Source organism: Carcharodon carcharias, chromosome 19 (assembly GCF_017639515.1).
Source record: "Carcharodon carcharias isolate sCarCar2 chromosome 19, sCarCar2.pri, whole genome shotgun sequence".
Taxonomy (NCBI): Eukaryota; Metazoa; Chordata; class Chondrichthyes; order Lamniformes; family Lamnidae; genus Carcharodon; species Carcharodon carcharias.
In genome coordinates, this window is record NC_054485.1 from 51,735,347 (window position 1) to 51,760,796 (window position 25,450).

At 42.6% G+C, this 25,450-nt stretch overlaps 1 protein-coding gene across 5 annotated transcripts in view; it reads right to left on the minus strand.

The window, feature by feature from the left end:
• Positions 1-25,450, minus strand: part of sh3d21 (SH3 domain containing 21) — a 135,045-nt gene that overhangs the window by 85,281 nt on the left and 24,314 nt on the right. For all 5 annotated transcript variants that reach the window (XM_041213141.1, XM_041213139.1, XM_041213138.1 and 2 more), the window contains exons 4-8: positions 15,541-15,656; positions 10,669-10,786; positions 8,008-8,051; positions 6,053-6,122; positions 1,728-1,822 (exon numbers count right to left, since the gene is read on the minus strand). In XM_041213141.1, the coding sequence (XP_041069075.1) occupies positions 1,728-1,822; positions 6,053-6,122; positions 8,008-8,051; positions 10,669-10,786; positions 15,541-15,656 (443 nt within the window). The remainder of the gene's footprint in view (positions 1-1,727; positions 1,823-6,052; positions 6,123-8,007; positions 8,052-10,668; positions 10,787-15,540; positions 15,657-25,450) is intronic.

Here is a 25,450-nt window from a genome sequence, read left to right on the forward strand (position 1 = left end):
TGCCAATCCTGGAGGGTTGGCAACCCTAACTGAATGAGCATGTGCATCATCAATACTGGTTGAAAGATTTGGAGACCAGGCAGACTGAGCTCTTGTAGCAGCAGCAATGCAGCTTTCAGATCTCTTGCTTTTTAATTTGGGGCACCCTCCATCCCAACTATCCTTGTAATACAGGTGAGGCCCTTCAAAACCCTGGTGATGTTTTGCCATGTTTTCATCATCTCTGACTCGATTACTCTTTGCTCCCATTCTCCAATTCTGACTGCAACAAATTAAACCCATCCAAAATTCTGTCGCTCAGATCCAATCCCCTCTCAGCCCCATTCCTCCTCGTCCCTGTGTGTCAGGTTTCTTTGGTTCCCCACTCCTACTCGTCAATTTCAAAAGTCATGTCCTCAACTGGAAATCTCCCCATGGCCTTGACCCTTCCGACATACGCAACTTCTTCCAAGCTCGTCTGGATCCTGGCTGGCTTCATATCAATCTTCCCCTTTTCTTTGCCCTGCTTTTGATCGCAAAGCCATTAGTGAATTTGTTTCCACTCTGCAACTCTCTCTCTTTTCTACCAAGCTGCACTCCATCAAAACCCTCCCCAAAAACCAAATCTTTGATTATACTGTTGGTCACCATCATTGCTCAGTTTCCTTTTGTATTTTCATCTCCATGAATGATGTTTTATTACAATTAAAGACTCTCTATTTGTACCATGTGTTGCTGTCTTAATCTTGCTGGCCTATAGAATTCGCTCCTTAACTAATTCAGCACACCCCACTGCATGTTGTTGTTCATGGTATCAGCCGTGGATCAGACAGCTTGATGATCTCTTCAGCACTTACATATCCATTGGCACCTCTTTCCATTTTTAACTTGAAAGGTCCTACCAGCTGAGCGAGGGCAATCCCCTCCCATCAAAGCTTACCAGTATGGTAAACCAGAAAGGGGCTATGAGGAAAGCCTTTAAATCCAATTATTCCTGATCACAAGTTTGCAGAGTTTGTCTTTTTATTTCAGGATTGTATGTAATTTTTTTATTGAAGTTTATGTAGTCTTTTAGTCATACAGAACTTGAGTATTGCTGATAAAAGAGACATGTCTAAGCTTTTCATCTTGCACTCATCAGGACACTCGCAAGAATACCAACATAAGGAGGAAAACAACAATTTATGTTGTCTGTAAAGAGAGTGCTGAATGGTTGGCAAGTGGTGTTGTGATGAAGAATGCACCACTGATGCTCACTGACAGTTAACTGCTAAGCATTATTTGAAATTTAAACCAGGCAGCTTGACCCTGATTGGTCAGGGCATTGCCCTGAGGAATGAGTCAGCGAATGGCTGTCACTTATTTTGTTTAGCTGAAACAGGCGCAATGTCTATATATGTTCTTTCTGTCTGCAAGGAACAGGGCCCTGTGTATTAATGTCTGTAGCTTCCAGTACCAAGCCCGTGCTTGCAAAACTCAAAACACAGTGTCCAACATTAGGTGTGATTCCGCGATTGGACAACATTTGCTAAATATTCCTCAGTGTATTAAGAACTACACTGGCAACCACTTTAAGATTGTTAGACGGGCTCGCAGTGTGGCACATTTGCGTGTACTGGAAGCTACATGTATTCATACACAGGCCCTGTTCTTTGCAGACAGAAAGAACATGTATACACGTTGCACATGTCTCTCTTTTCAGCCATGCTAAAGTTTATGTACAGATTCATTTAAAAAAGACTGATTACCTTCTCTAATACTAGGATGACATCTCCTATGTGCAGACTGAGTTCATCTTCTGAGCTTGCAAGATAGTCAAATACTGCCTTACAGTATTCCTTGCCTGAAAAGAAAGATTACTTCATTAAAACAAAATAACCTAAAAGTAATGGGGAGAATGTTAGTGGCCTGTATGAGGCAGGAACAAGGTTTTGGGGGGTGGTAATGGTGGGGGGTGGTTCTGATAAAATTGTGGCCATAGTGGAGGTGGGCAGCCATGGCTGTTTGGCTTCCTGTCCCGCTATTGGGGAATTTTACCAAAGGGCGAGTAAGGGAGCAGATAGGCTTTGTGTCACAAGGAGACAGGAACCCGGTGTGAAGATGTAAAGACCCTAGCTGGTGGCAGCTCAATCCCCTGCCTCCCTGCAACCCAAGGTGGGGAGGTTGCCAGCTAACTGGAGGCAGCATCCCAGTGACAGTCCAGGGGAGGAGTGCTTTTATCAGCAGTGAGGGGGGGTGGTGCCGTGGGCAGGGAATGTGGCCCCCGCAGCCCCATCGCTTTCCTTGGAGGGGCTTCCCCTTCATGAGTGTTCATTTAACATTTTAAAATTAGTTTCAACCCTGCCTCCTGTAGGCTGCCGGCTCCCTTCCTTCCCCAGCTTGGTTCCTGGTGGTGCTGCCGAGGTCCTGAGGTGCTGGAAATCAGATTGGTTGGCAGCTCTCTGAGGCGGGACTTCCTCCCAAGTGAACTAATACTAAACGGAGCTTTGAATGGCTGCTGACATCAGGGACGTTTCTGAGAAACCCCATCATCTAAAAAATTCTGCCAATGTTTCTGAGCTTCCTGTTGGTTGGCTGACTGATGGACCAAGAGGGTCTCAGGTTCTGGTCTGTGCAGAGTTAGGTGACCTCAGCCAAGCTGCTAGCAGGAATGCAACAATTGACCTCAGTGCCTAGGGTGGGGACCGGGGGGATCAGCCAAGCTTTTCCATCTGATCAATAGCCACTGACCTTATTTGACTACAGATGTCGAGTGAGGGCGGGACTGGACTAAGTAGTGTTGCTGCCCTGGAATGCTTGGTGTGTGAGTTCAACACCTGAACGGCAGTGACACCGGTGTTATGGACAGGGGAGGAAGAATAAACTGAAATCCCCAATTCCCTTCTCTTACTGTCTGAAATCAGTATGGTTGTTTTGGGAAGGTAGGTATGTATGTTTCTAAACCCCCTATAGGATATAGTCAGTTTAAATAACCAGCAGCAAGCTTTCGTGGGTTTTAAAATAAAGATTATTTATTCACAAACTCATCCTAAAAAAATGTCTAAATGCTACATCATTCATACACCACACACTCAAGAAGGTTACGTCTAAAGAAGATAGTGCACTTCTACAAGTGTTAACCAAAATAATAGTTAACAGTTTGCGTGTTTTGCTTGTTGTAGGAGATCAGTCAGTGTGGACCCGGGAAAGAGTCTTTTTCCACTCTTGGACTGTAGTTCAAATGGGTCCAAGATAGCTGAAGTCAGATATCTGGATAGTTGCAGGATTCCCTTGAAGAGATGAATGTCCAGCAAGTCATGAAGTTAGGCACTTGTGGCTTCTATATCAAGAGGTCAAATTTCTATACAGGTGGACTTGGAGTTTTGGAAGAGTTTTGGAATCAGGCTGGGAAGCTTTTAAAGATTTTACAGTATCCTGGTTTTTAAATGACACAGCCTTTTGCAACTGCTGTTTGTGGTGTTTTTCTGCAGGCTTCCCTGGTCTCTCAGAGTCTTTAGATAAAGCTCATTATCTCAAGCCAGTTTGGGTCACATGACCAATACTGGTGTTTTTTTTAACCAGAACAGTTTGGAAGTCCAGAGACATCACTACAAAATAGGAGATAGATAGTTGTCTTTCACACTTAACTGGTGGATAACTGGCCTCGTCAGCTTTCTTTTGTTAAATTGCAAATTTGGAGCCATAGGGTCTAGGAGTTCATTGATTTGGAGTTTTGAGTGAACTTCAAACAATGGTAGATATGAATTCCACAAAGGGGTGCTGTCTGGATATGTCCATTCCAGGGTAAGGCCCCCCACCCAGGGTAATTCAATTAGAACTTTCGGGAAAATTGAGATAGTCTGTTAAATAAGCAAAAGTCACCTGATCTCTTGGCAGCCAACTTAGCCACCTTTGTGAGTGTCCATTTTAAAAGCTTCCACAGGAACGCAGTCCAGGTTAAAGTTATGAATAAGACCTGCCTGTACTGGGCATGACATGGGTGAGGAATCAGTCAGCACACTAAGGGCAATGAAGAAATAGAAAAAGAACAATATATAGCACAGCTTGTGGATTCGTCTACAGTAATGTGCAAATGATGTCAATATTCAAGGCAGACTTTATACATCCCATAATGCCTGTCTCAGCTGCCTTTGTTAATGAGTGGAAACCCAATTGCCTGTTCTTGATGTTTTACAGCTCCTAGTGCGTCGCCACCCAGAGGCTCCAGCAGAGGCAGGTTATGGGTGGCAAAATATTAGGAGATAGAATGTGAAAACAAGAATGTTAAGTTTCTATGGGCTCCATAATACTGACATACTTTGATCTCTCTCCAGCTTCTAATCCATGTCATGTAGCCTCCCTTCTCCCCAATTTACCTTCAATCTCCTTATCCACCTTCTTCTGAGACAATGGAAGAAAATTCCATTGACTGGTCAGATTTTTCTGAAATGTGAATGTCGTCATGAAGTCACAGTTCTTTATTTTTTTGAACATTGATTTTTCAACAACATTCAACTGAAATCCTGGAATTTGAAATGAAATAGCACAAACTGCTTTAAATATGAGGCCACCTTCGAAGGTGAAGGTGAGTAAAGCAAACAAGACACTCCCTCCCGCACCCTCCCACCCCATGCCCACCACCACCCAAGGAAGTGTGAAAAGAGAGACATTTTGGGTAATCTACAAACAAACCCAACATTAAGGAAGATATTAAAAATGCAAAGTGCTGGACTTCAATTAACTGTAATCCTATTAAAAGGATGGGGAACTGCTAGCCAGGTAGGATATACGACCAACAGACACTCAAACCCCCTGTGGAGGATGAAAGAACCTCATCTCCTGTTGGTTTCTACTATCCTGAAATGCATCAAACGTTTCTGAGATGAAACATCAAAATGTGATTATTTGCTCTACAGCAATGACCACAGCAGACATGGTAATCGAATTCCTTTAGAATATACAGCGAGCTGGAGTTTAACAACTGGGTTTGCAAAGCAGAAGCAGAGGAATCTGGAGAAGCTGCTAATGGAGCATTAAGGAATCTTTGTCTCTCTCTCTGTTTTTTTTTGTTTTTATATTTAAATTAAATGAAGCCCTATCTCTAAATTCTAATAATCCAGCAAAACACATAGTGAATGCCCATCGGAAAGACCCTCAGGAAAAACTCTTCGATTTCTGGAAGACAGATTACAGATTTTTAAAAAAAGGAAATTGTGTCCAGTAAATGCAGTTACTTGGACTTCAATTCAACTCTGGGATTTTAAAGGAACCAATTAAATTAAAATGGCCACAACAGTCAACAATCTATGCCTCAAGGACCAGCAAAGTACTTAACTCAATGATAAAAGCAAAATCCTGTGGATGCTGGAAATCTGAGACAAAAACAGAAAATGCTGGAAAAACTCAGCAGGTCTAACAGCATCTGTGGAGAGAAAGACAGAGTTAACGTTTCGAATCCATATGGCTCTTCTTCAGAGTTAAAATTAAAAATGTGATGAAATTTATACTGTTTAAGGGCAGTGGAACAGGTGCAGCTGGATAGGAGGCCAGCGATATGTGGGGGCAGAGGAAAGATTGACAAAGATGTCATGAACAAAAGGACAAAGGGGTGTTAATGGTAGTGGTAAGGGCTAAAGGAGGTGCTCACCGTAGCCTAAAGGTCACTATCACACCTTGGTTAGCAAGGATCCAAAGTAATGAGAGCGTCATTTTATGAAGTCTTAATACAGCAGCCCTCAGAGAGAAACCTGACTTACTGAATCTCCATTAGCCAGCCCTAGCAATGAGCTGCCCTCAGTTCATCCTCAGAATTAGAGGCTACATCCTCTGCTGGGCCTCCACTCATGCTAGATTAGCCAGTCCCTGGGCCTCTCCTGGTGATGGATGAACAGTTCCTGGGTTTCCCCTAATCCAGGTGAACTACCCCTAGCTGTACTCTAGTCAAATACTGCAAACAACTCTGGAGCCCTGGATGACTCTCTCTCACTTCAACATGTTACACCACCACTTGCAAATGGCCCAAGTGTAACATGTAGAACAGCTTCCAGCATGAAAGTATTGTGTGCACAGTAAACCAAACACACTGGATACAAACCTGCCTGCTGTCTACCAACTCCAGGGTCCCCAAGGTCTTTATTGGGATGTGTTGATCTAAAAGTTGAGTCCTACAAAATAAAGAAACATTTTGACTTCAACAGCAAACATTCTGACACTTATCTTTTAAAAAATGCTTCTCTTGATCACATTTTTTCAGTGTCCACCATGACTTAGTAGGTAACACTCTAACTCTGAGCCAGAGGGTTGTCAAGGTTCCACTCCTGACTCTTGACCACTAAATTTACGCTGACTCTTCGGTGAAGTACTGAAGGAGTGCTGCACTGTCAGAGGTGCCTGCTTTTTGAATGAGGTGTTCAATTTAAGCCTGCCAGCTCTCTCTGATGAATGTATAAAATCCCATTGTACTATTCTGAAGAAGAGCTGGGGAGTTTCCCCTAATGTCCCGTCAAATACTTATCCCTCAACCAATTTGAATAAAAACATTGATCAGATTTTACCCCCATCGGGGGTGAAGTTGAATGGCAGGCATGCACAGGTGCACTTCCAATCAGTGCATGAAGGAGCACATTCATCTCCCTGAGGCTAAGTGCTGCCTCAGGGAGATCGGCTGTTCTGTGACAAATATCAAACATAGAGAAAAAAAAATTCCTGACGTCCCCTCATGTGACATGTTCATAATTTTTTTTAAAACTTTAATTACATTTTTTAAAACCTACAGGAAACCTCATCCCACCCATGGATGAGGTTTCATGCTTTCTTTAATGTTCGCCAGGGCTCCAGGCCTGCCACCAACCTTAAGGTTGGACGAGCAGGTCCATTAATTAGCTAAACGACCCTGTCAATGGCCTCAATTGGCCATTGACAGGTCGGCGGGCACACAGCTGATTTTGCTGCGCCCCCACCTGCTGGAAAATTTAAATGGGGGGTGGTGACATTGGGAGTTCTGCCCAACATCACCGCACATCATTTTATGTGTCGGCGAGCGGGCCCTGCCCCTGCACTCGCCAACAGGAAAATCCTGCCCATTAATCTGATCATTTTCACACCGCTGTGTGTGGGACACAAATAGTTGCACAAATTGACCGCTCTCTATCCTACAGCAGTGACTGCACTTCAAAAGGACTTCATTGGCTGTAAAGCGCTTTGGAATGTCTTCAGGGTGTGAAAGGCACTATTTAATACAAGTTAATTTCAGTGTTCTCATGCTCCAATGCTTGAAGAGAGTATGGGTCACAGATTAAGTTACAACACAATGGAGATGATTCTCTGATAATGCTCCTCTCTAAGTGAGACCTTGGAACATGGGATTAATGAATTTGTTTTTCTATAATATTACACTCTTCACCCTGTTGCAAAGTGAAAAACACCAACTCCAAATAGTATACTAATTTTTCACACTTTTGCCACACTCAGTCTTGAACATTTCTCACTCAGGTGTATAAAGATTGGATACAATGTGTTGCCTTTGGAACCTGGAACAAAGAAACCCTTGACTTTGCGGCTATTCTGTCAATCGTTGGGAATAGGCATTGAGATTTCTCAGTTACTCAGGTAAAATTCATGGATCAATGGAGATTTTCATTGTGGCTGCTTCAGAATTTGGACAATGGTTGACACTAGGCCATGGGTTCACTCCAACACTCTCTCCGTCAATAGAACAGGTAATGACACAAGCTCGCATTTGGGTCTGGTTCAATATGACTTGTGATAGCAGGTCACCAGGTCCTTTCATTATTTTCTTATAAGCCAGTGGTTCTTTGGTTGTTTTGTAATAGGCACTTATTGACAGGTCAATTTTTTAGCACTGTTAGAAAACTTCACGTTTATCTGGTGGATGCATCATTGTACAATTCCACCTCAGAATGACAATGTTGGAGCCACTCTATCTGTTGCTATTGTGGGTGCGCAGATCCACTTTCTGGCTGAAACTTAGCACTTAGATTGTTATTGCCTCTTGTTGTCACAAAGTTGTGGGTTTGTGGGATCTTTTACCTGGAGGTCTGAGCCTGGTTCACCTTGATTCTGGAAACTGAAAGCTAAAGGGAGAAAGAAGAATATGAGAAATGACTCATGGCTGATGATGATCCTCTTCCATTTTCTGCTGATAGCAGAATTTGAATGAGTCCTGTCAATTGCTACAGAAGCTACCCCCCACCCCACACCTGAGTACCAGCAATGGAAGATTCTCATTGAAACCAAACATTCAGAACCCTGAATCCATACCATGTTTACATTAAACCCCTCCTTCCACCTACCAGTGGTCCTCTGAATTTTCATTCTTCTATGCACCAGCTACACCATCCTGCATTCTCCGCTTTCCCCCTGCTCTTTTTATGCTGTTGAAATCACTATTCCTTCAGTCATTCACCTTCTTGCCTCAGCGTCAGGAAGGTGTCTGCGCCTTCAGCAGGTAACCCAGTGCAATACTACGCTGTTGGAGCCCTCTGGATATGATGTTAAACTGAGCTTTTATGGGTCCCTGAAACTCTCCATTCATTTTAAATGCAATAATATAAATGATGAATGTTGCTTCAAATGAACTCAATAAAACCGGGGTAGGGGACTTGAATCAGTGAAATGCACGTTTAAAGTGGAAGAACTCCAGGCTGATCTGAGAAGAAGTGGAACTTCCTTTAACCCACTGCTGTTGTCCCTGACTCTGGCTGAGCAGCCGCACAACTTAGAGGGAACATTGGACAGGAGCTCTCCTCCTCTCCATTTTGGTCAATTTAAACTTGTGGTAGAAATCCTCATCTGCATTTATTGCAATCAGTTAAACAATGGAAAAATGTAACAAAACAATCAAATATATCAACTCCTACACACAACCCAGCAAGCAAACACCTCTCCCTCCCCCGCCCCTCCTTAATTTCCAATGGTTACACATTCCACCAATCGCAGCAGCCCACATACTCACTGGGGCTTTTTGGGTGATAGTTGATTGGCTGCTCACCTGTACTTCTCCCCCCAGTATTCATACCCTTTGTAGTCAGTGGCAGTGAAAATGGAGAGGGGATTACAATGGGCAGTTGATTTATTACCTTAGTTAAAACGACCCTCCATCAAGCCTCACCCTCTACAAAGAGGATACTGGTACAGTCATAACTCCTGAACAAGAGTGTAATCATATAAACAGGTGAGATTTTGTATGAAGATTGCAAAGTTGAGAATAAGAGTTATTCTGAATGAACCTGCTTTGATTTGTGAACAGTTCTCTAATCACGTTATCTAGTGAATTTACAGTTCTCTCTTTTCAATTCTAGTTCCGTTCATGTGGAGGATTTTTCTGGTTATACAAACTATCACTTTCCTGTATTGTCAGGATGTGGGCATTGCCAGCAAGTCCAGCATTTATTGCCCATCCTTGGCAGACTCTTGAGCAGGTGGTAGTGATGAGTCTTCTTCCTGAACTACTGCAGTCCATGTGGTGAAGGTGCTCCCACAGTAAAGTTAGGTTGGGAGTTCCAAGATTTTGACCCACAAGACTGAAAGATTGTGGAAACAATGTCCAGGTCAAGAATGAGTTTGACCCTCCCCTTTACTTAATCAGAGTAAATGGAATGCAGACCACGGCGTGCACCTCATCAATAGGACTTGCTGCTTGGAGCAAATTTACTCACGTTCAGGGACTTTAGAGGACCAAAAGTTTGGGCGCGATATTTCGGTTGCATGTGATAGGAGGGAGGTCTCTCTGCCTATGCCATTTGAAATTTTGATTGGGAAAACACCAGGCACTGAAGGGATTAAAGCCAAACATTTTAACAAACTGGAAGCCAAGTATTCCAAAGGACAGTGGTCTCAGTTTGACATGAGGAGGGCAGTCCAATATTTCCTAGTGATATAAGCACCTCTATTGTTGGAATAGTTCTCATTTAGGATGCCCATTAGCGGACCAAGCTAAACGGATTGTGTGGATATTATGGTTTCTACACCAAGTGGGAAGGTTTATCATTTGAGGTGGGAGATTTAACCAACAGCTAGACTAACCAATTGTTAACACAGGAAGGGTGGATGGGGTGGATCAGATATTAACCTTTGCTTTTCTCTTATGCTGGAAAAGGCAGTCTGCCAAAGTTTTTATACCTGTACTAATAAAAGCAACAGAGTAGTCTCACTTTCCTTGCAGCCAGAAACTCTATATTGAGGTATGAACATAAACAGTCCATAATAAAAATGACTCGCGGTGGTCAGTTTAGGGGCTACTAGTTTGTAAAGTCAGTTCAGCTCATTAACAAGGGTAGGGAGGTGAATGTGTTATTGCCTATGGTAGAAGGGGAATATAGATTAGACATATTCCACTAGAAGACTGAACTCAGCCATTCATCTACTTCAAATAAAATAAAACGGTCTGTTGACTCAAAATTTATAGAAGTGGGTATCATTCTGCCTTCTAACGGTAGGGGAAATGCATGTGGCAACATAAATACAATCAAAGTATCCAATAACAGAATGAGGGATCTTATTGTTACATTCCCCAGGTAACTCTATTGTTTAAATAGATATTATAAAGTAAGGGTACTCTCCAGATTGTAAGGAATGAAGGGTCTGCTTACAGGAGTGACAGGCAAATGTTGCACCTGAGAGAATATCGACCCTAACACACCTGAAACTACTAACACTTGTTCATTGAGCTTAATGATTCAAAAGTCATACCTGACTTGGTAATTGGGCCCTGAAACTTCCCTTCAGTGTTGTCCATTTCCATGACAAAATTAGATGGGAAGCTCCCAGTTTTTCCATTCTTTCTTCCTACCCACCAGCCATCTTCAATCTAAAAGGCAAATAAATTCAAAAATAAACAAAATTAAGTTTTGCACTGTTTTGTGATAGAGCAAGTCCCAGTTTAACATTATATGGGGTTTTTGATAGAATAGATCAGGGAAAACCATTTCCACTGCCAGGAGAGTCCATAGCTGCAGGAGACAGACTCACGGTGATTGGCAAAAGGACCAGGGAGGAGATGAGGAGAATATTTTTATGCGGTGAGTTATTATGATCCGTAATGCACTTTTAAGAAGGTGCCAAACAGAATCAGTAGTAAACCTCAAATGGCACTTGGATATATACTTGCTATTTGCTAGGCTATGGGGACAAAACAGGGGAGTGGGACTAAATGGATCTCTTGAAGAGCCAGCACATGTACAATGGGCCCAATGGTCTTCTGTGTTGTACAACTCTATGATCCTAAGGGCCTCACATCACCATTCAGCAAAATATCCAGTGTCTTTTTGTTTTGTCTTCAGGTTGTGTATGACACCGATGAGGTCAACATTATTGCCCACCATGAGTTGCCCTGAGAAGATGGTGAGCTTTCTCCTTGGACGACTGCAGTCTTTGTAGTTTTGGTGCTCTCACGGTGCTGCTAGGTTGAGAATTCCAGGCTATTGATAGCTGTGAAGACGCAGCTCTCTTTCTCACAAAGGCAACAGCTCACTATCACCACTGATTATGCTCCATCTGAGTGTACAAAACACTCTGTAGGAAATTGTGGGTGGGAAGCATATAACTTTAGTGTAAATTCTCAATGGATATAATGTTTAATGAAGAAAAATGTTTTCAAAATCAATTCATGTCAATAAGCAGCAAACATAGTGAGCACAAAGGCCCAACATTATGAACACATTTCACTTCAGAGATGAACATTTTTATGAATCAAGTCTTTCCTTCAAGTCTTCGTTTCTTGTCTCTGTTTCATCTGTAGGCCTATAGTCAGTTTGCTTATAGATTATCTTGTTATTCCAGCAAAATCCTCCTTTCCCTGGTTCCTCGCTGTCCGGGAAATCAAAATTGTCAACTGGTTCACGTTCAAGCTAATTTTCCCCAAGTTTGTAAACATGCAAACTCTATATCTCCCTCTGTTTTGCCACCTTCTTACATTCTACAGGTTTTTTGCACCCAAGCGAGGTGTCAGCAGGTTGTCAGCTCTGGTTCAGAGGTTGCACCCTTGCCCCGAGCCAGAATGTTGTGGATTCGAGTTCCAATCCAGGGACTTGCGCATGTAGTTTAGGCTGACACACCAGAAGAGTACTGAGCGATTGCTGCACTGACAGAGGTGCTGTCTTTCAAATGTAACAATAAACCATGGCTCTGTCTGCTCTCTTAAATGGACCTAAAATTGATACCATGACATCATTCAAAGAAAACTGTTCTTCCTGTTGTCTTGGCCATTACTTATCTCTCAGCCAACTCCTAACCTAAATTGTCTGGTCATTGTCTTTTTGCCGTTTATGGAAGGTTGCTGTGCATAAATTGGCTGTCACATTTGACAAATTTATTAGAGTTCTTTGAAGATGTAACAAGCAGGGTGGATAAAGGGGATAAAGGGGAACCAGTAGATGTAGTGTATTCGGACTTCCAAAAGGCATTCAATAAGTGTGTCACAAAAGGTTACTGCACAAGGCAAGAGCTCATGGTGTCCATTGGGAAAGAAAGACTTGATGAGAAGGATGCAATATTCGTGACTAAGGAAGTTATCAATGAAAAAGAAAAAACATACAATGCTGCAAAGATTAGTGATAGGTTAGAAGATTGGGAACATTTTAGAAACTAGCAAAGGATGAGTAAATAAAAATAAAAAGAAAGAAATTAGAGTATGAGAGAAAACTAGCAAGAAATATGAAAATGGACAGCAAAGCTTTTGCGATTATATAAAAAGGAGAATAATAGTTAAAGTGAGCATTAGTCCCTTAGAGGATGAGATTGGGGAATTAATAATGGGAAACAAGGAAATTGCAGAGACTTTGTTTCTGTCTTCGCCATACAAGACACGTAAAGCTTCCCAAGAATAATAGATAAGCGGGAGTCAAAAGAGAGAGAGGAACTTAAAACAATCAATATCATGAGAGAAAATGTAATGGGAAAACTAATGGGACTAATGGCTGACAAGTTCCCTGGACCTGATGGCCTGCTTCCTAAAACTTTAAATGATGTGGGTACAGAGATAAAGAATGCATTGGTTGTAATCTTCCAAAATTCTGGAAAGGTTCCAGCAGATTGCAAAGCTGCAAATGTATCACCACTATTCAAGAATGGAGGGAGACAGAGAGCAGGAAACAATAGGCTAGTTAATGTAATACCTGTCATTAAAAAAATGCTGCAATCCATTATTAAGAAGGTAGTAGCAGGACATTTGAAAATCATGAAACAATCAGGCAGAGTCAACATGGTTTTATGAAAGGGAAATCGTATTTGACAAATTTATTAGAGTTCTTTGAAGGTGTAACAAACAGGGTGAATAAAGGGGAGCCAGTGGATGCAGTGTATTTGGATTTCCAAAAGGCATTTGATAAGGTACCACATAAAAGGTTACTGCACAAGATAAGAGCTCATGGTGTTGGGAGTGATATATTAGCATGGATAGAGGACTAGCTCACTAATTGGAAATAGAGAGTCGGGATAAATGGGTAACTAGAGTTACTGTGGATAGCTGATTTTTAGCTATTGAGTTGGATATCTGTTGAGCTGTTAAGCTGGAGATGGCTGGGGAGAGCTAGAGCTGTTTGAGCTGTTGAAAAATCTTGGGCTGCAGCAAGCAGTTTGATTCTGAAGTGAATTCCATAGCAAAGAGGAAGAGGGTACAGGTCATGTGGTACACCTTTATTGAAGCTACAGAAGTTTGCCTTGTGTAACATTACTGGATTTCATATTTAAAAATCTATAAGGGAGTGTTGCCTGGAAAGTGTTTTTACTTGTGGGTTCGACCAAGTAGAGAGTTTTGGGGGAATGTTTTGTAAGACTAACCATAATCATATAACTGTAGTCTTGTGCACTTAAATTTTCAGCTGCAACTTATATCTTCAATAAACTCTAATAAATCCTGCCCCATGTTAGGGCCGCTCTTACCAAGAGAACCCTTTACTAGGAGGTCATTACACATTAACATACCTAAAGTAGCCTGTTCCTTGGATGGCTCCAGAACTTATTGGCCTTTAGGATTGATTTTTAGGAGGCAGCATTCCACTTCCCGCTATCCGAGGAGTCGGTGGGGAACACGTTCCTGTCGGCACTGCCTGCCCCGCAGCAATTTCATGCTTCAACGAGCATTAATTAGCTGGAGACTGGACTTCCACCCCTCACTCAGGACGAAGTCCCATCTTAGAGAGTCAATCTGATTGACTGGCAGCTCTATAGTCTGTGCAGTGTCAGAAGCTGCAGTGGACGGGATTGGGTTGGCTAGCAGCCCCCAGACCCTCAGCCCTGGGATTCCAGAACCAACTAAGTTTTGGGGGCCTCGGGGTGGGGAGGGTAGGGGAAGCCTGTGAAGGTGGACAGAGGGTGGAGAGGCTGGGGAGGGGGGGGAGGAAGGTCTTGTGGTTACTAGACTTTAAGGGAAGGGGGTGCCCAAGGTTAAAAGGTGGCTGATGGAGGCGCCCACCACCCCCAACTTTTTGCCCAAGGCCTGAACACGATTTATTTACAGGCTTCGCCTCATACCCCAGAATTCCTCCCACCAGCCCGAAAATTGAGGCTGGGTGGGAAACAGCCCTTAAGTAGTCAATAATTGGCTACTAAAGGGCCTATGTCATAATCTTATGAATCAAGATTCTTTCTCACTACTGTACTGATCTCATTCTTTATTACTTTACCTCACCTCCTTTTCTTTTCTTCCTGTCCTTCTATACTGTCAAATACCTTGAACGTTCATTCCCAGCGATAATCACTTTGCAAGCACATCACAGTAATGGCAATCATATCATACTCATTTATTTCTATTTGTTCTATCAACTCACCCATCTTGTTACGAATGCGGGGTGTGCATTCAGATAAAGCGCCTTTAATTCTGTCTTTTTGCCACTTTCCCTTTTCTGATCTTATTTGCTGGTGCACTGTTATGTTTGTACTCTGTCCCTTCACTCTGGTTATCATGACCCATATCGCTTACTATGCACTATTGCTTTGACCTTTCTCTTCAACTTTCCAAATCTCCCCTCACGTGAACCCACCCCCCCATTATTTAGTTTAATGCCTCCTCTACAGCTCTACTTCCGTGACTGGCCAGTACTGTGGTCCCAACACGGCTCAGGTGAAGGCCGTCCCAACAGTACTGATGTCAGTGTCCCATGAATGGAAACCCATTTCGCCCACACCCATCTTTGAGCCACGTATTCAACTCTCTGATTTTATTTACCCTGTGCCAATTTGCATGTGGCTCAGGTAGTAATCCAGAGATTACCTTTGTGGTCCTGTTTTTTAATTTAGCCCCTAGCTGCTCATACTCCCACAGCAGAACCTCTTTCTTAATCCTACCTATGTCATTGGTACCCACGTGGATCGTGACAACTGGATCCATCCCCTCCCACTGCAAGTTCCTCTCCAGTCCCGAGGACATGTACTTAACATTGGCACAAGGCAGACCACACACCCTTCAGGATGCATGCTATAGGCTGCAGAGAACTGTATCTATTCCCCTAACTATACCATCCCCATAATGTTCCTTAAAGAAATAACAGTACTGTTAAAGTTCCACAGACTGTGATGAAGACAAACTTGTTCATTTGTAAAATTTTATCTGAAATGGGATCTCACCTCATCGAGGATCTCTATGAAGTCTCCCAATTTGAGCTCCAGCTCTTCTGATTTCACAGGGCTGTATGAGATGATCACCTCGCACCATCTCTGCTTCCTCTTCTTCACCGCTTTCTCTGTAATCACAGACCCAATAGTCAGTTCTCCCTCAGTTCGCAGGGGTCAAGATGTTGCTGCAGTCAGAAGTCATTGTGATATATCCCTCCTATACTCACAGCTCTGTGATTTTCCCTTTAATTATGTCCTCATTGGGACACAGCCCCACAGATGCTACCAGCCCTCCAGGTCATACTAATGAGTGAACCCAGATCATGACTGTTTCCAGGCTATTCAGTGATGGAAAGCATAACAGCTGAGCCCAATCCTTAACATGTCAACCATACACCTTTCCGCTGAATTGTGATCAGGCCTGGGAACCATGGCCTCCTTTGATCAATTCTAACACCCTTTCTGTTGCCCCACAGATCAACTAAAACAGCACTAACCAGGGACTAAACCCAGCGTTTCCTTCTCTCACTTCAGTGCCACAATGGACAATGTTTTTTTTCCAATTAGCATTACTCTCTCCAAGGACCTCATTATGAAAGCTGTTTGTGGACACAACTGACTGCGGTGGCTAGTTCAGATTGTTCTTTCAAAGTCTGACTCAAGGCTTTATTCGTTGTTGGTGCCTGTCTTCCAGCCTGCCACTATCAGTTGGCACCTGTCTGCTTGTATTATTGGTGTGGGTGAATGACATTAAAACTATTTACCCACATGGAGGGTAAACTGTGAGACAAACTGTTTCCATGTTGTAACCTTTATGTGTTTCTAATCACCCCTCTCCTTGTCTGTACATATATCAGTTGGTGTCTTTCTGTATTGGTTGATGCTTATTTGGGTCTGTCTCAGGACTAATGTTCTGCTAATTTGGGTCAGAAGGGCAACCCAGGGCATTTTAAGAGATATCTGGTTGAAAGCTATAGACGTCTGGTGATGTTGACGCCCATAAATGTTGAATCATCAAATTCTTACAGTCTCCAAATATGCAGAAAGGATAATCCTTTCAGATATATCAGAAACCTAAATTTTAATGGTATCAGGGGCCTGTTCAAACACAATTAGCCATTCCTAAATCACTGACTCTGTATGAACCATGCCAGAGTCACTGGCCACACAATCCCCCACTCTACTTTATCCCAATCCTATTGGCATAACCTTCCATTCCTTTCTCACTTTAAAAGTATTTCATTGGCTGTAAAGTGCTCTGGGGTGACCTGGGATTGTGAAAAACGCACTGCAGTCCATGAGGGAGGGCATACTGCCCCATCCTGCTGAATGGCCCTTTGTAGGTGGATCTAGGTTAACCGAGCCAAGCAAGGTGCCTCTGCCTTCAGAATAGAACCAAAAGTGTGTTGGAGGCGGAGGGACGCTGTTGGTGGTGGAATAAATCTGAAGCTCAAGTACGATAAGCAGAGAGATGGCAAGAAGCTAACCACCAGACAAATAAACAGGCTATGCCCGTACAGAGCATTAACTCAAACATCTTGTACTAACCAGGCCTTCGTCTGGCCACAGTTACAAACAGATCATAGGACTGATTTATGAGGGTTCATCAACTTGAATCACCAGCAGTAAGCAAGAAAATAGCCAAACAATACAGAAGCACTAAAAACAAGAGTAGACTATTCAATTTATTCATATCTGATGAGCCCAGACACACATCTGACTGTCATAGTCACAGTGATTCACCTCACTGGATCAATCACAATAGCATATAAGAATGCAAGAAGCAGAAGTAGTCCATTCAGACCCTCGAGCCTGCTCTGCCATTCAATAAGGTCATGGCTGATCTGACTGCGGCCTTAACTCCACTTTTCTGCCTGCCCCCCATAACCTTTGACTCCCTGTAGATCATTAATCTGTCTAACTCAGCCTGGAATATATTCAATGACCCAGCCTCCGCTGCTCCTTGGGGAAAAGAGTTCCAAAGACTAATGACCCTCTGAGAAAAGAAATTCTTCGTAATCTCTGTCTTAAATGGGAGATGCCTTACTTTGAAACTCTGTCTCCTTGTTCTAGGTTCCCCATGAGAGGACACCATCATTCTCAGACTGCACCCACAGCCCCATTACTGAGGTTTCTGTTCCCTTTAAGGCTAGATTTCCGCAGATTAACTCACACTGCAGCAAAAATCCTCAAAATGTTTCTTTCAATTATGTGGCCATCAAATATTGATATCGCCAGACCCCGAAAGTACTGCTCAGCAACAATCAGAGGGAACCACGAGGTAACAGATCCTGAGCAAGATATTATGTACATTTGTAACAATCAATGACAATGAAAAGACAGAACTCACCCTCCACCACAACAAAAGAGCTAAACTAAATTCTTCTTGCAATTCTGGGTATTCACTGATTGTACCCAAATCTATATTTCTTGCTTAGCCAACTGACTTTTTGACTCCCTGTGGCTCTATTCCCCATCCTCATCCATTCAAATTAAGCACAGTCCCGACACTTGCTTGACACTGTACCATTGACGAGCGACAGCCTGGTTTCTGACCTCTTCCTGAAGCAGCAACACATTCCAACTGTTACTCCAATGAGACCTGCAAAATAACTTCGTTCAGGGGTCTGTGGCCAGTGTTACAGAATAAAGGAAGTAACTTGACAATAGATGAAGCTGCCTTTCATAGTGTCACTTCCTGTGGATGGTCAGGTTAAATTTGTTGTTTTTGTTTCTCCATTGGCCTGGCTCAGTTGTTGGTATCACACCACAATGAGACAAGCTTCACTATAGTAGAACGATATTAAGTCACTTCCTGAAAACAACTGGCTACTATAATCTCACCACCTGTTGCACAGAATCACAAAAACAGACCATTCAGCGTAACTGGTCTGTGCTGGTGTCCATGCTCCACACAAAACTCCGCCAACTCTACTCTACCCTAATTCTCCTAGCATATTCTTCCAACCCTTTCTCCCTTCAAAAGTATTTCATTGGCTGTAAAATGCTTTGGGGTAACCTGGCATTGTGCCAGGGTATGATCTACAATGGTTTCTCTTCCCGCTTCTGCACAGTTATCTCTGATATCCCCCAAGGATCTTTCCTTGACCCACCTCCTATTTCAAGTCTACACGCTGTCCCTCAGTGACATCATCCAAAAGCACACGTCAGGTTCTACATGTATGCTGACAAAACGCAGTCCTACATCACCATCACCACTCAACCCCTGCACTGTCTCTTGTCAGGCTGCCTGTCAGCAATCTAGTCCTGGATGAGCTTAAATTTCTTCCAAAGAAATATTAGGAAGAGCGAAGCCATGGTCTTCAGTGCACACCACAAACTCCCTAGCCACAGACTCCATTCCTCCCCCTGGCCACAGTCTGATGCTGAACCATAACTTTTGCATCCTATTAGTCCCTGAGATGTGCTTGCAACCACATAGCCATTCCACCACCAAAACCATCTACTTTCGCCTTCCTAACAGTGCCTTTCTCTGCCCCTGCCTCAGCTCATCTGACACTGAAACCCTCCAGACTTGACTAATCTATTACTCTCCTGCTGACATCCCATCTTCCACCCTTATAAACTTGAACTCATTCAAAACTCTGCTGCCTGAATCCTAACTTGCACCAAGCTAGAAAGTGGATACCAAGCACGGTCCAACACTAAAAAAATGACACAAGTTCCGAATGTAGTGGCTGCTAGGAAAACAGCTTGGATCCTGGACTAGGATACAGTACACAGGTCACAGAGAATGTGTAGTCACAAATGAATATTAAATCAAGAATGTATATATCTTTATGTTTACTAATGGTATTACCTACAAGAACAGGGGTAAACAGATAGTTCTTCCAAAGCCCCTTCCCCACCCAGGGAGGGATGGAATTTGTATAATTTTGAACTGTATAGAAAATGACTTATCCTGGCTTGGACCTCTTGCATCAACCTGTAGCTGCTAATTAAGTAAGGTCAACTTCTGTTCCTCACTCTATTTCTCTCTTTCGATTGGTGACCCAGGGCTTTGTTCCCTTGCTGACAACTCCTCCAGGTTTTCTCCAATGGTCAAAGATGTATTTGCAGAGGTCTGTGGGGTGGTGGGACAGTTCCAAGATGGGGCAAAAGTAGTTCATGCTGGAGAAACTTTTCTTGTCATTCTCCCAACAATTCTCCCTGCACTTTAAGTGTGAACTTTTATTTCTCCTATGTTTGAAGTTCTGAAACCATTCTCTTAAAATCCAGCCCTGATCTGTCCTTGCAAACTAATGCCCCATCTCCAACCTCCCTTTCCTCTCCATTGAATGTGTTGCCATGTGTTTTTATGTACCAAATCTGTGCAGAACCTCATGTTTGAATCCTTCCAGTCAGGTTTCTGTTCATGCCACGGGTCCAAAACCATTCTCACCAAAGTCATAAGTGACACCTTATGCAATTGTGCCAAAGGTAAACTATCCTCATCCTTCTCAACCTCTTGCATGGTTGACCACACTATCCTCCCCCAAGGCCTCCCCATTGTTGTCCAGCTTGGTCAAATAGTGCTTGCCTGGTTCCATTCAGATCTGTCTCTTCATTGACTGAGAATCGCCTGCAATGGCATAGAGTCATAGAGGTCTACAGCATAGAAAAAGGCCCTTTGGCCCATCGAGTCTGCGCCAATCAAACAAGTACCTAACTATTCTAACCCCATTTTCCAGCACAAGGCCCATAGCCTTGTATGCTATGGCATTGCTAGTGCACATCCAAATACTTCTTAAATGTTATGAGGGTTTCTGCCTCTACCATCCTTTCAGGCAGTGAGTTCCAGATTCCCACCATCCTTTGGGTGAAAAAAATCTTCATTACATCCCCTCTAAACCTCCTGCCCCTTACCTTAAATCTATGCCCCCTGGTTATTGATCCCTCCAGCAGGGGGAAAAGCTTCTTCCCGTCTACCCTATCTATGCCCCTCATAATTTCATACACCTCAATCATATCCCCCTCAATCTCCTCTGCTCCAGAGAAAATAACCACAGTCTATCCAATCTCTTCTCATAACTAAAACTCTCCAGCCCAGGCAACATCCTGGTAAATCTCCTCTGCACTCTCTCTAGCATAATCACATCCTTCCTATAATGCAGATTCAACAATTGAATGCAATAGTCTAGCTGTGGCCTAACCAGCATTTTATACAATTCCAGCATAACCTCCCTGCTAATTATATTCTATGCCTCGGCGAATAAAGGTAAGTATCCCTTCTTAACCACCTTACCGACCTGTCCCGCTACCTTAAGGGACCGGTGGACATGCACACCAAGGTCCCTCTGATCCTCGGTACTTCCCAGGGTCCTACCATTCATCGCGTATTCCCGTGCCTTGTTTGTCCTGCCCAAGTGCATCACCTCACACTTATTGCATCACCTCACATTTACATCTCTTCCAGCTCCCTCACCTTTACCCTTGGTGATCCCCAACAATCTATCCTTGGCTCCCCATCCTATTTCTCATCTACACACTGACCTCAATGGCATCATCCGAAAGCACAGCGTCAGTCTCCATGTGACAACACCCAGTTCTATCTCACTGCCACTTCTCTTGACTCCTCCACTGTCTCTAAACTGTCAGACTGTCCGACATCCAGTACTAGACGATATTGGGAAGACTGAAGTCGTTGCCTTTGACCCCTGCTACAAACTATGTTCCCTAGCTACCAATACCATTTTCAAGTAGGTAGGCTGTATCTACTGGAATACTGCAAGGATCAGTGCATGAGCCTCAGATATTTACAATCTATATTATCGATTTAGGGGAAGAGACCAAGAGTAATGTATCTAACTTTGCTGATCATTAAAAAGCTAGATGGGAATGTAAGATGTGGAAAGGACACAAAGAGGTTGCAAAGAGATTTGGACAGGTTAAGGAAGTGGGCAACAACGTGGCAAATGGAGCATAACATGAGGAAGTGTGAGATGATTCACTTTGTGATAAAAATAGAAAAGCAGAATAGTTCTAAAAGGTATGAGACTTTTAAACGTTGATATTCAGAGGAATGTGGGTGTACTCATACAAGGGTCACAGAAAGTTAGCATGCATGTACTGAAAGAATTAGCAAGGCAAATCGCATGTTGCCCTTTATTGCAAAGGGAGTGGAGTACAAGAATAAGGAAACTTTGCCACAAATATATAGAGCTTTGGTGAGACCAGATCTGGAGTATTGTGCACAGTTTTGGTCTTTATATCTAAGGAAAGATATATTTGCCTTGGAGGAGGTACAGCAAATGCTCACAAGATTGGTCCCTGGGATGAGAAGATTCTCCTATGATGAGAAGCTGAGGAAATTGGGTTCATAGTCTCTGGAGCTTAGAAGGATGAGAGGTGATCTCATTGAAAAATACAAGATTCTGAAGAGGCTTGATGGGGTAGATACTGAGAGGTTATTTCCCCTGGCTGGGGAATCTACAACATGGGGCACAGTCTCAGAATAAGGGGCCAATCATTTATGAGAAACTATTCCATTCAAAGGGTTGTGAATCTTTGGAATCCTTTGCCCCAGGGGGTTGTGGATGCTCCATCATTGAATACATTTAAGGCTGGGATAGACAGATTTTTGGTCTCTAAGGAAAACAAGAGATATGATGGTGGGAAAGTGGAGTTGAGGCAATTAATTTCTTAGAGTAGCACGTTCTACAGCCAACTCGAGCGCAGGCTATTCTAGACTTGGTAATGTGCAATGAGACAGGATTAATTAATGACCTCATAGTGAAGGAGCATCTAGCTAGCAGTGATCATAATATGATTGAATTTCACATTCATTTTGAGGGTGAGAAGACTGAGTCTGAAACTAGAGTTTCAAACTTAAATAAAGGCAATTGCAAGGATATGAAGACTGAGCTGGCTAAAGTGAACTGGGAAATTAGGTTAAAGGGTAGGATAGCAGAGATGCAGTGGCAGATGTTTATGGAGAACACTCAACAAAGATGCATTCCAGTGAGAAAGAAAGACTCAAGAAGAAGGATGCAGCATCCATAGCTCACCAAGGAAGTTAAAGTTAAAGATAGTATCAAATTGAAGAAAAAGTATACAATTCTGTGAAGATTAGTGGTAGGATTGGACAGAATTTTAAAAAACTGCAAAGAATGAATAAAAAATGAGGGAGAAATTAAAGCATGAGAGAAAGCTAGCTAGAAATATAAAAACAGAAAGTAAGAGTTTCTACAAGTATTTAAATACAAAATGTAAATAAAGTGAGTATTGGTCCTCTAGAGAACGAGTCTGAGGAATTAATAATGGGGAACAAGGAAAAGGCAGAAGCATTAAACAGATGTTTTCTGTTTGTCTTCACTACAGAAGGCACAAATAATATCCTAGAAATATTTGAAAATCAGGAGGCAAAAGGGAGGGAGGAACTTAAAACAATTACAATCACCAGGGAAATGGTACTGAGAAAATTATTAGAACTAAATGCTGACAAGTCCCCAGAACCTGATGACCTGCATTCTAGGGCCTAGGACAGAAATGAAGAGAATTTTTTTTCTCTCAGATGGTTGTGTGACTTTGGAATTCTCTGCCTCATAGGCAGTGAAGGCAGGGTCACTGAATATTTTTAAGGCAGAGATAGATAGATTCTTGTTAGGCAAGGTAATCAAAGATATCAGGGGTAGATGGGAATGTGGATCTCGAAACACAAACAGATCAACCTTGATCTTACTGAATGGCAGAGCAAGCTTGAGGGGCCGAGTGGCATACTCCTGCTCCTATTTTGTATGTTTATATGTAAAAGAAGTGGCTGCTGAGATGCATTGGTTGCAATTTTCCAACATTCCCTAGATCCTGGAAAGGTCTCATCAGATTGGAAAATAGCAAATGTAATTCTCTATTCATGAAAGGAAGGGGACAGGAAACAGGAAACTACAGACCACTAAACCGAACATATATTTCATAGGTAAGGTTACAGCAGGGCACTTAGAAAATCTTAATGCAACCAGGCAAAGTCAACATGTTTTTGTGGGAGGGAAATCATGTTTGACTAATTTATTAGAGTTCTTTGAGGATGTAACAAGCAACATGGATAAAGGGGGACCTATCGATGTGGTGTAATTGGATTTCCAAAGGCATTTGATAAGGTGCCACATAAGGGATAAAATATTAACATTAATAGAGGATTGGTTAGCTAACGAGAAGCAGAGAGTAAGGATAAATGGGTAATTTTCGGGTTGGAAAGCTATAACTAGTTGAGTGCCACAGAGATCAGGGCTGGGGCCTCAACTATTTATAATTTATATCAATGATTTGGATGAAGGGACCTAATGTATGCTTGATAAATGTGCTGATGAGACAACGATAGGAGAGGAAGTTGTGAAGAGGACATAAGGCGTCTGCAAAGGGACATAGATTGAATGAGTGGGCAAAAATTTGGCAGATGGAGTATAATGTGTGAATTGTCCATTTTGGTAGGAAGAATAGAATATCAGCATATTTTGAAATGGAGAGAGATTGCAGAGCTCTGAGGTACAGAGGAATCTGGGTATTCTGGTACATGAATCATATGAAGTTGGTATGCAGGTACAGCAAGGCAAATGGAATGTTGGTGTTTATTGCAAGGAAAATGAAATATAATTAGGGAAGTTTTGTTACAGCTGTACAGGGTGGCATTGGAGTATTGTATACAGTTTTTGTCTCCTTACTTGAGAAAGGATATAATTGCATTTGAAGCAGTTCAGAGAAGGTTAGCTCAACCGATTCTTGGGATGAAGGGGTTATCTTATGAGGAAAGGTTAGACAGGCTGGGCCTGTATCCATTGGAGTTTAGAAGAATGAGAGGTGATCTTATTGAAACATATAAGATCCTGAGGGGACATGTCAGGGTGGATGCCAAGAGGATGGTTCCTCTGTGGGAGAGATTATAACTAGGGGACACAGTTTAAAAATAAGGAGTCTCCCATTTAAGATGGATATGAGGAGAAAGCTTTTCTCTCAGAGGATCGATAGTCTGTGGAATTCTCTTCCCCAGAGAACAGTGGAGGCTGGGACATCAAATACTATATTTTCAAGGCTGAGTTAGATAGATTCTTGATTGACAAGGAAATTAAAGGTTAAAGGGGGTAGACAGGAAAGCAGAATTGAGGCCACAATCAGATCAGCCATGATCTTATCAAATGGTGGGGCAGTTTCAAGGGGCCCTATGGCCTACTCCTGTTTCTATTTTGCATGTTCTTACCTGATGTTGAAAGCCTCACTAATGCTCTTGTTACCTCTAGCCTTTACTATTCTAACACATTCCTAACCAGTCCCCCACAATCTACCCTCTGTAAGCTTGAGGTTATCCAAAACTCTGTTCCCTGTGTCCTAACTCACACCAAGGCCTGTTCACCCATCACCCCTGTGCCCTCTGACCTACACCCAGTCAAGCAGTACCTAAATTTTAAAATTCTGACCTAGTTTTCAAATCCATTCATGGCCTCTCCCTCCCTATTTCTGTAATCTCCTCCAGTCCTACAACTCTGAGATATCTGCATTTATCTAATTCTGGCCTCTTGACTATTCCCAATTCCAACATGGGTGGCTGTGTCCTCAGTTGCCAAGGCCCTAAGCTCCGAAGTTCCCTCCCTAAACATCTCCGCCTCTCTATCTCACTTTTCTCCTTTAAAACACTTGTTACACCTCTCTCTTTGATGATCATCTGCCCTAATACCTTCTTATGTGCCTTGGTGTCAAATTATGACCCTGTTGCAAAGTGTTTTGGGCATTTTATTACGTGTAAGGCGCTATAAAAATATAATTTGTTATTATAAAGATTACAAATAGCACAGAGTGAATCAATCAAACTGGATAGTTTGCAGTAAATGATGTCCATGAAATATGAGGCACTGTAACACTGTCAGTGCAAATGGAAACATTACAAGATGTGTTTGCGAATCTGTCAGGTTTAGTGTTTCCTTTCCATCATTTG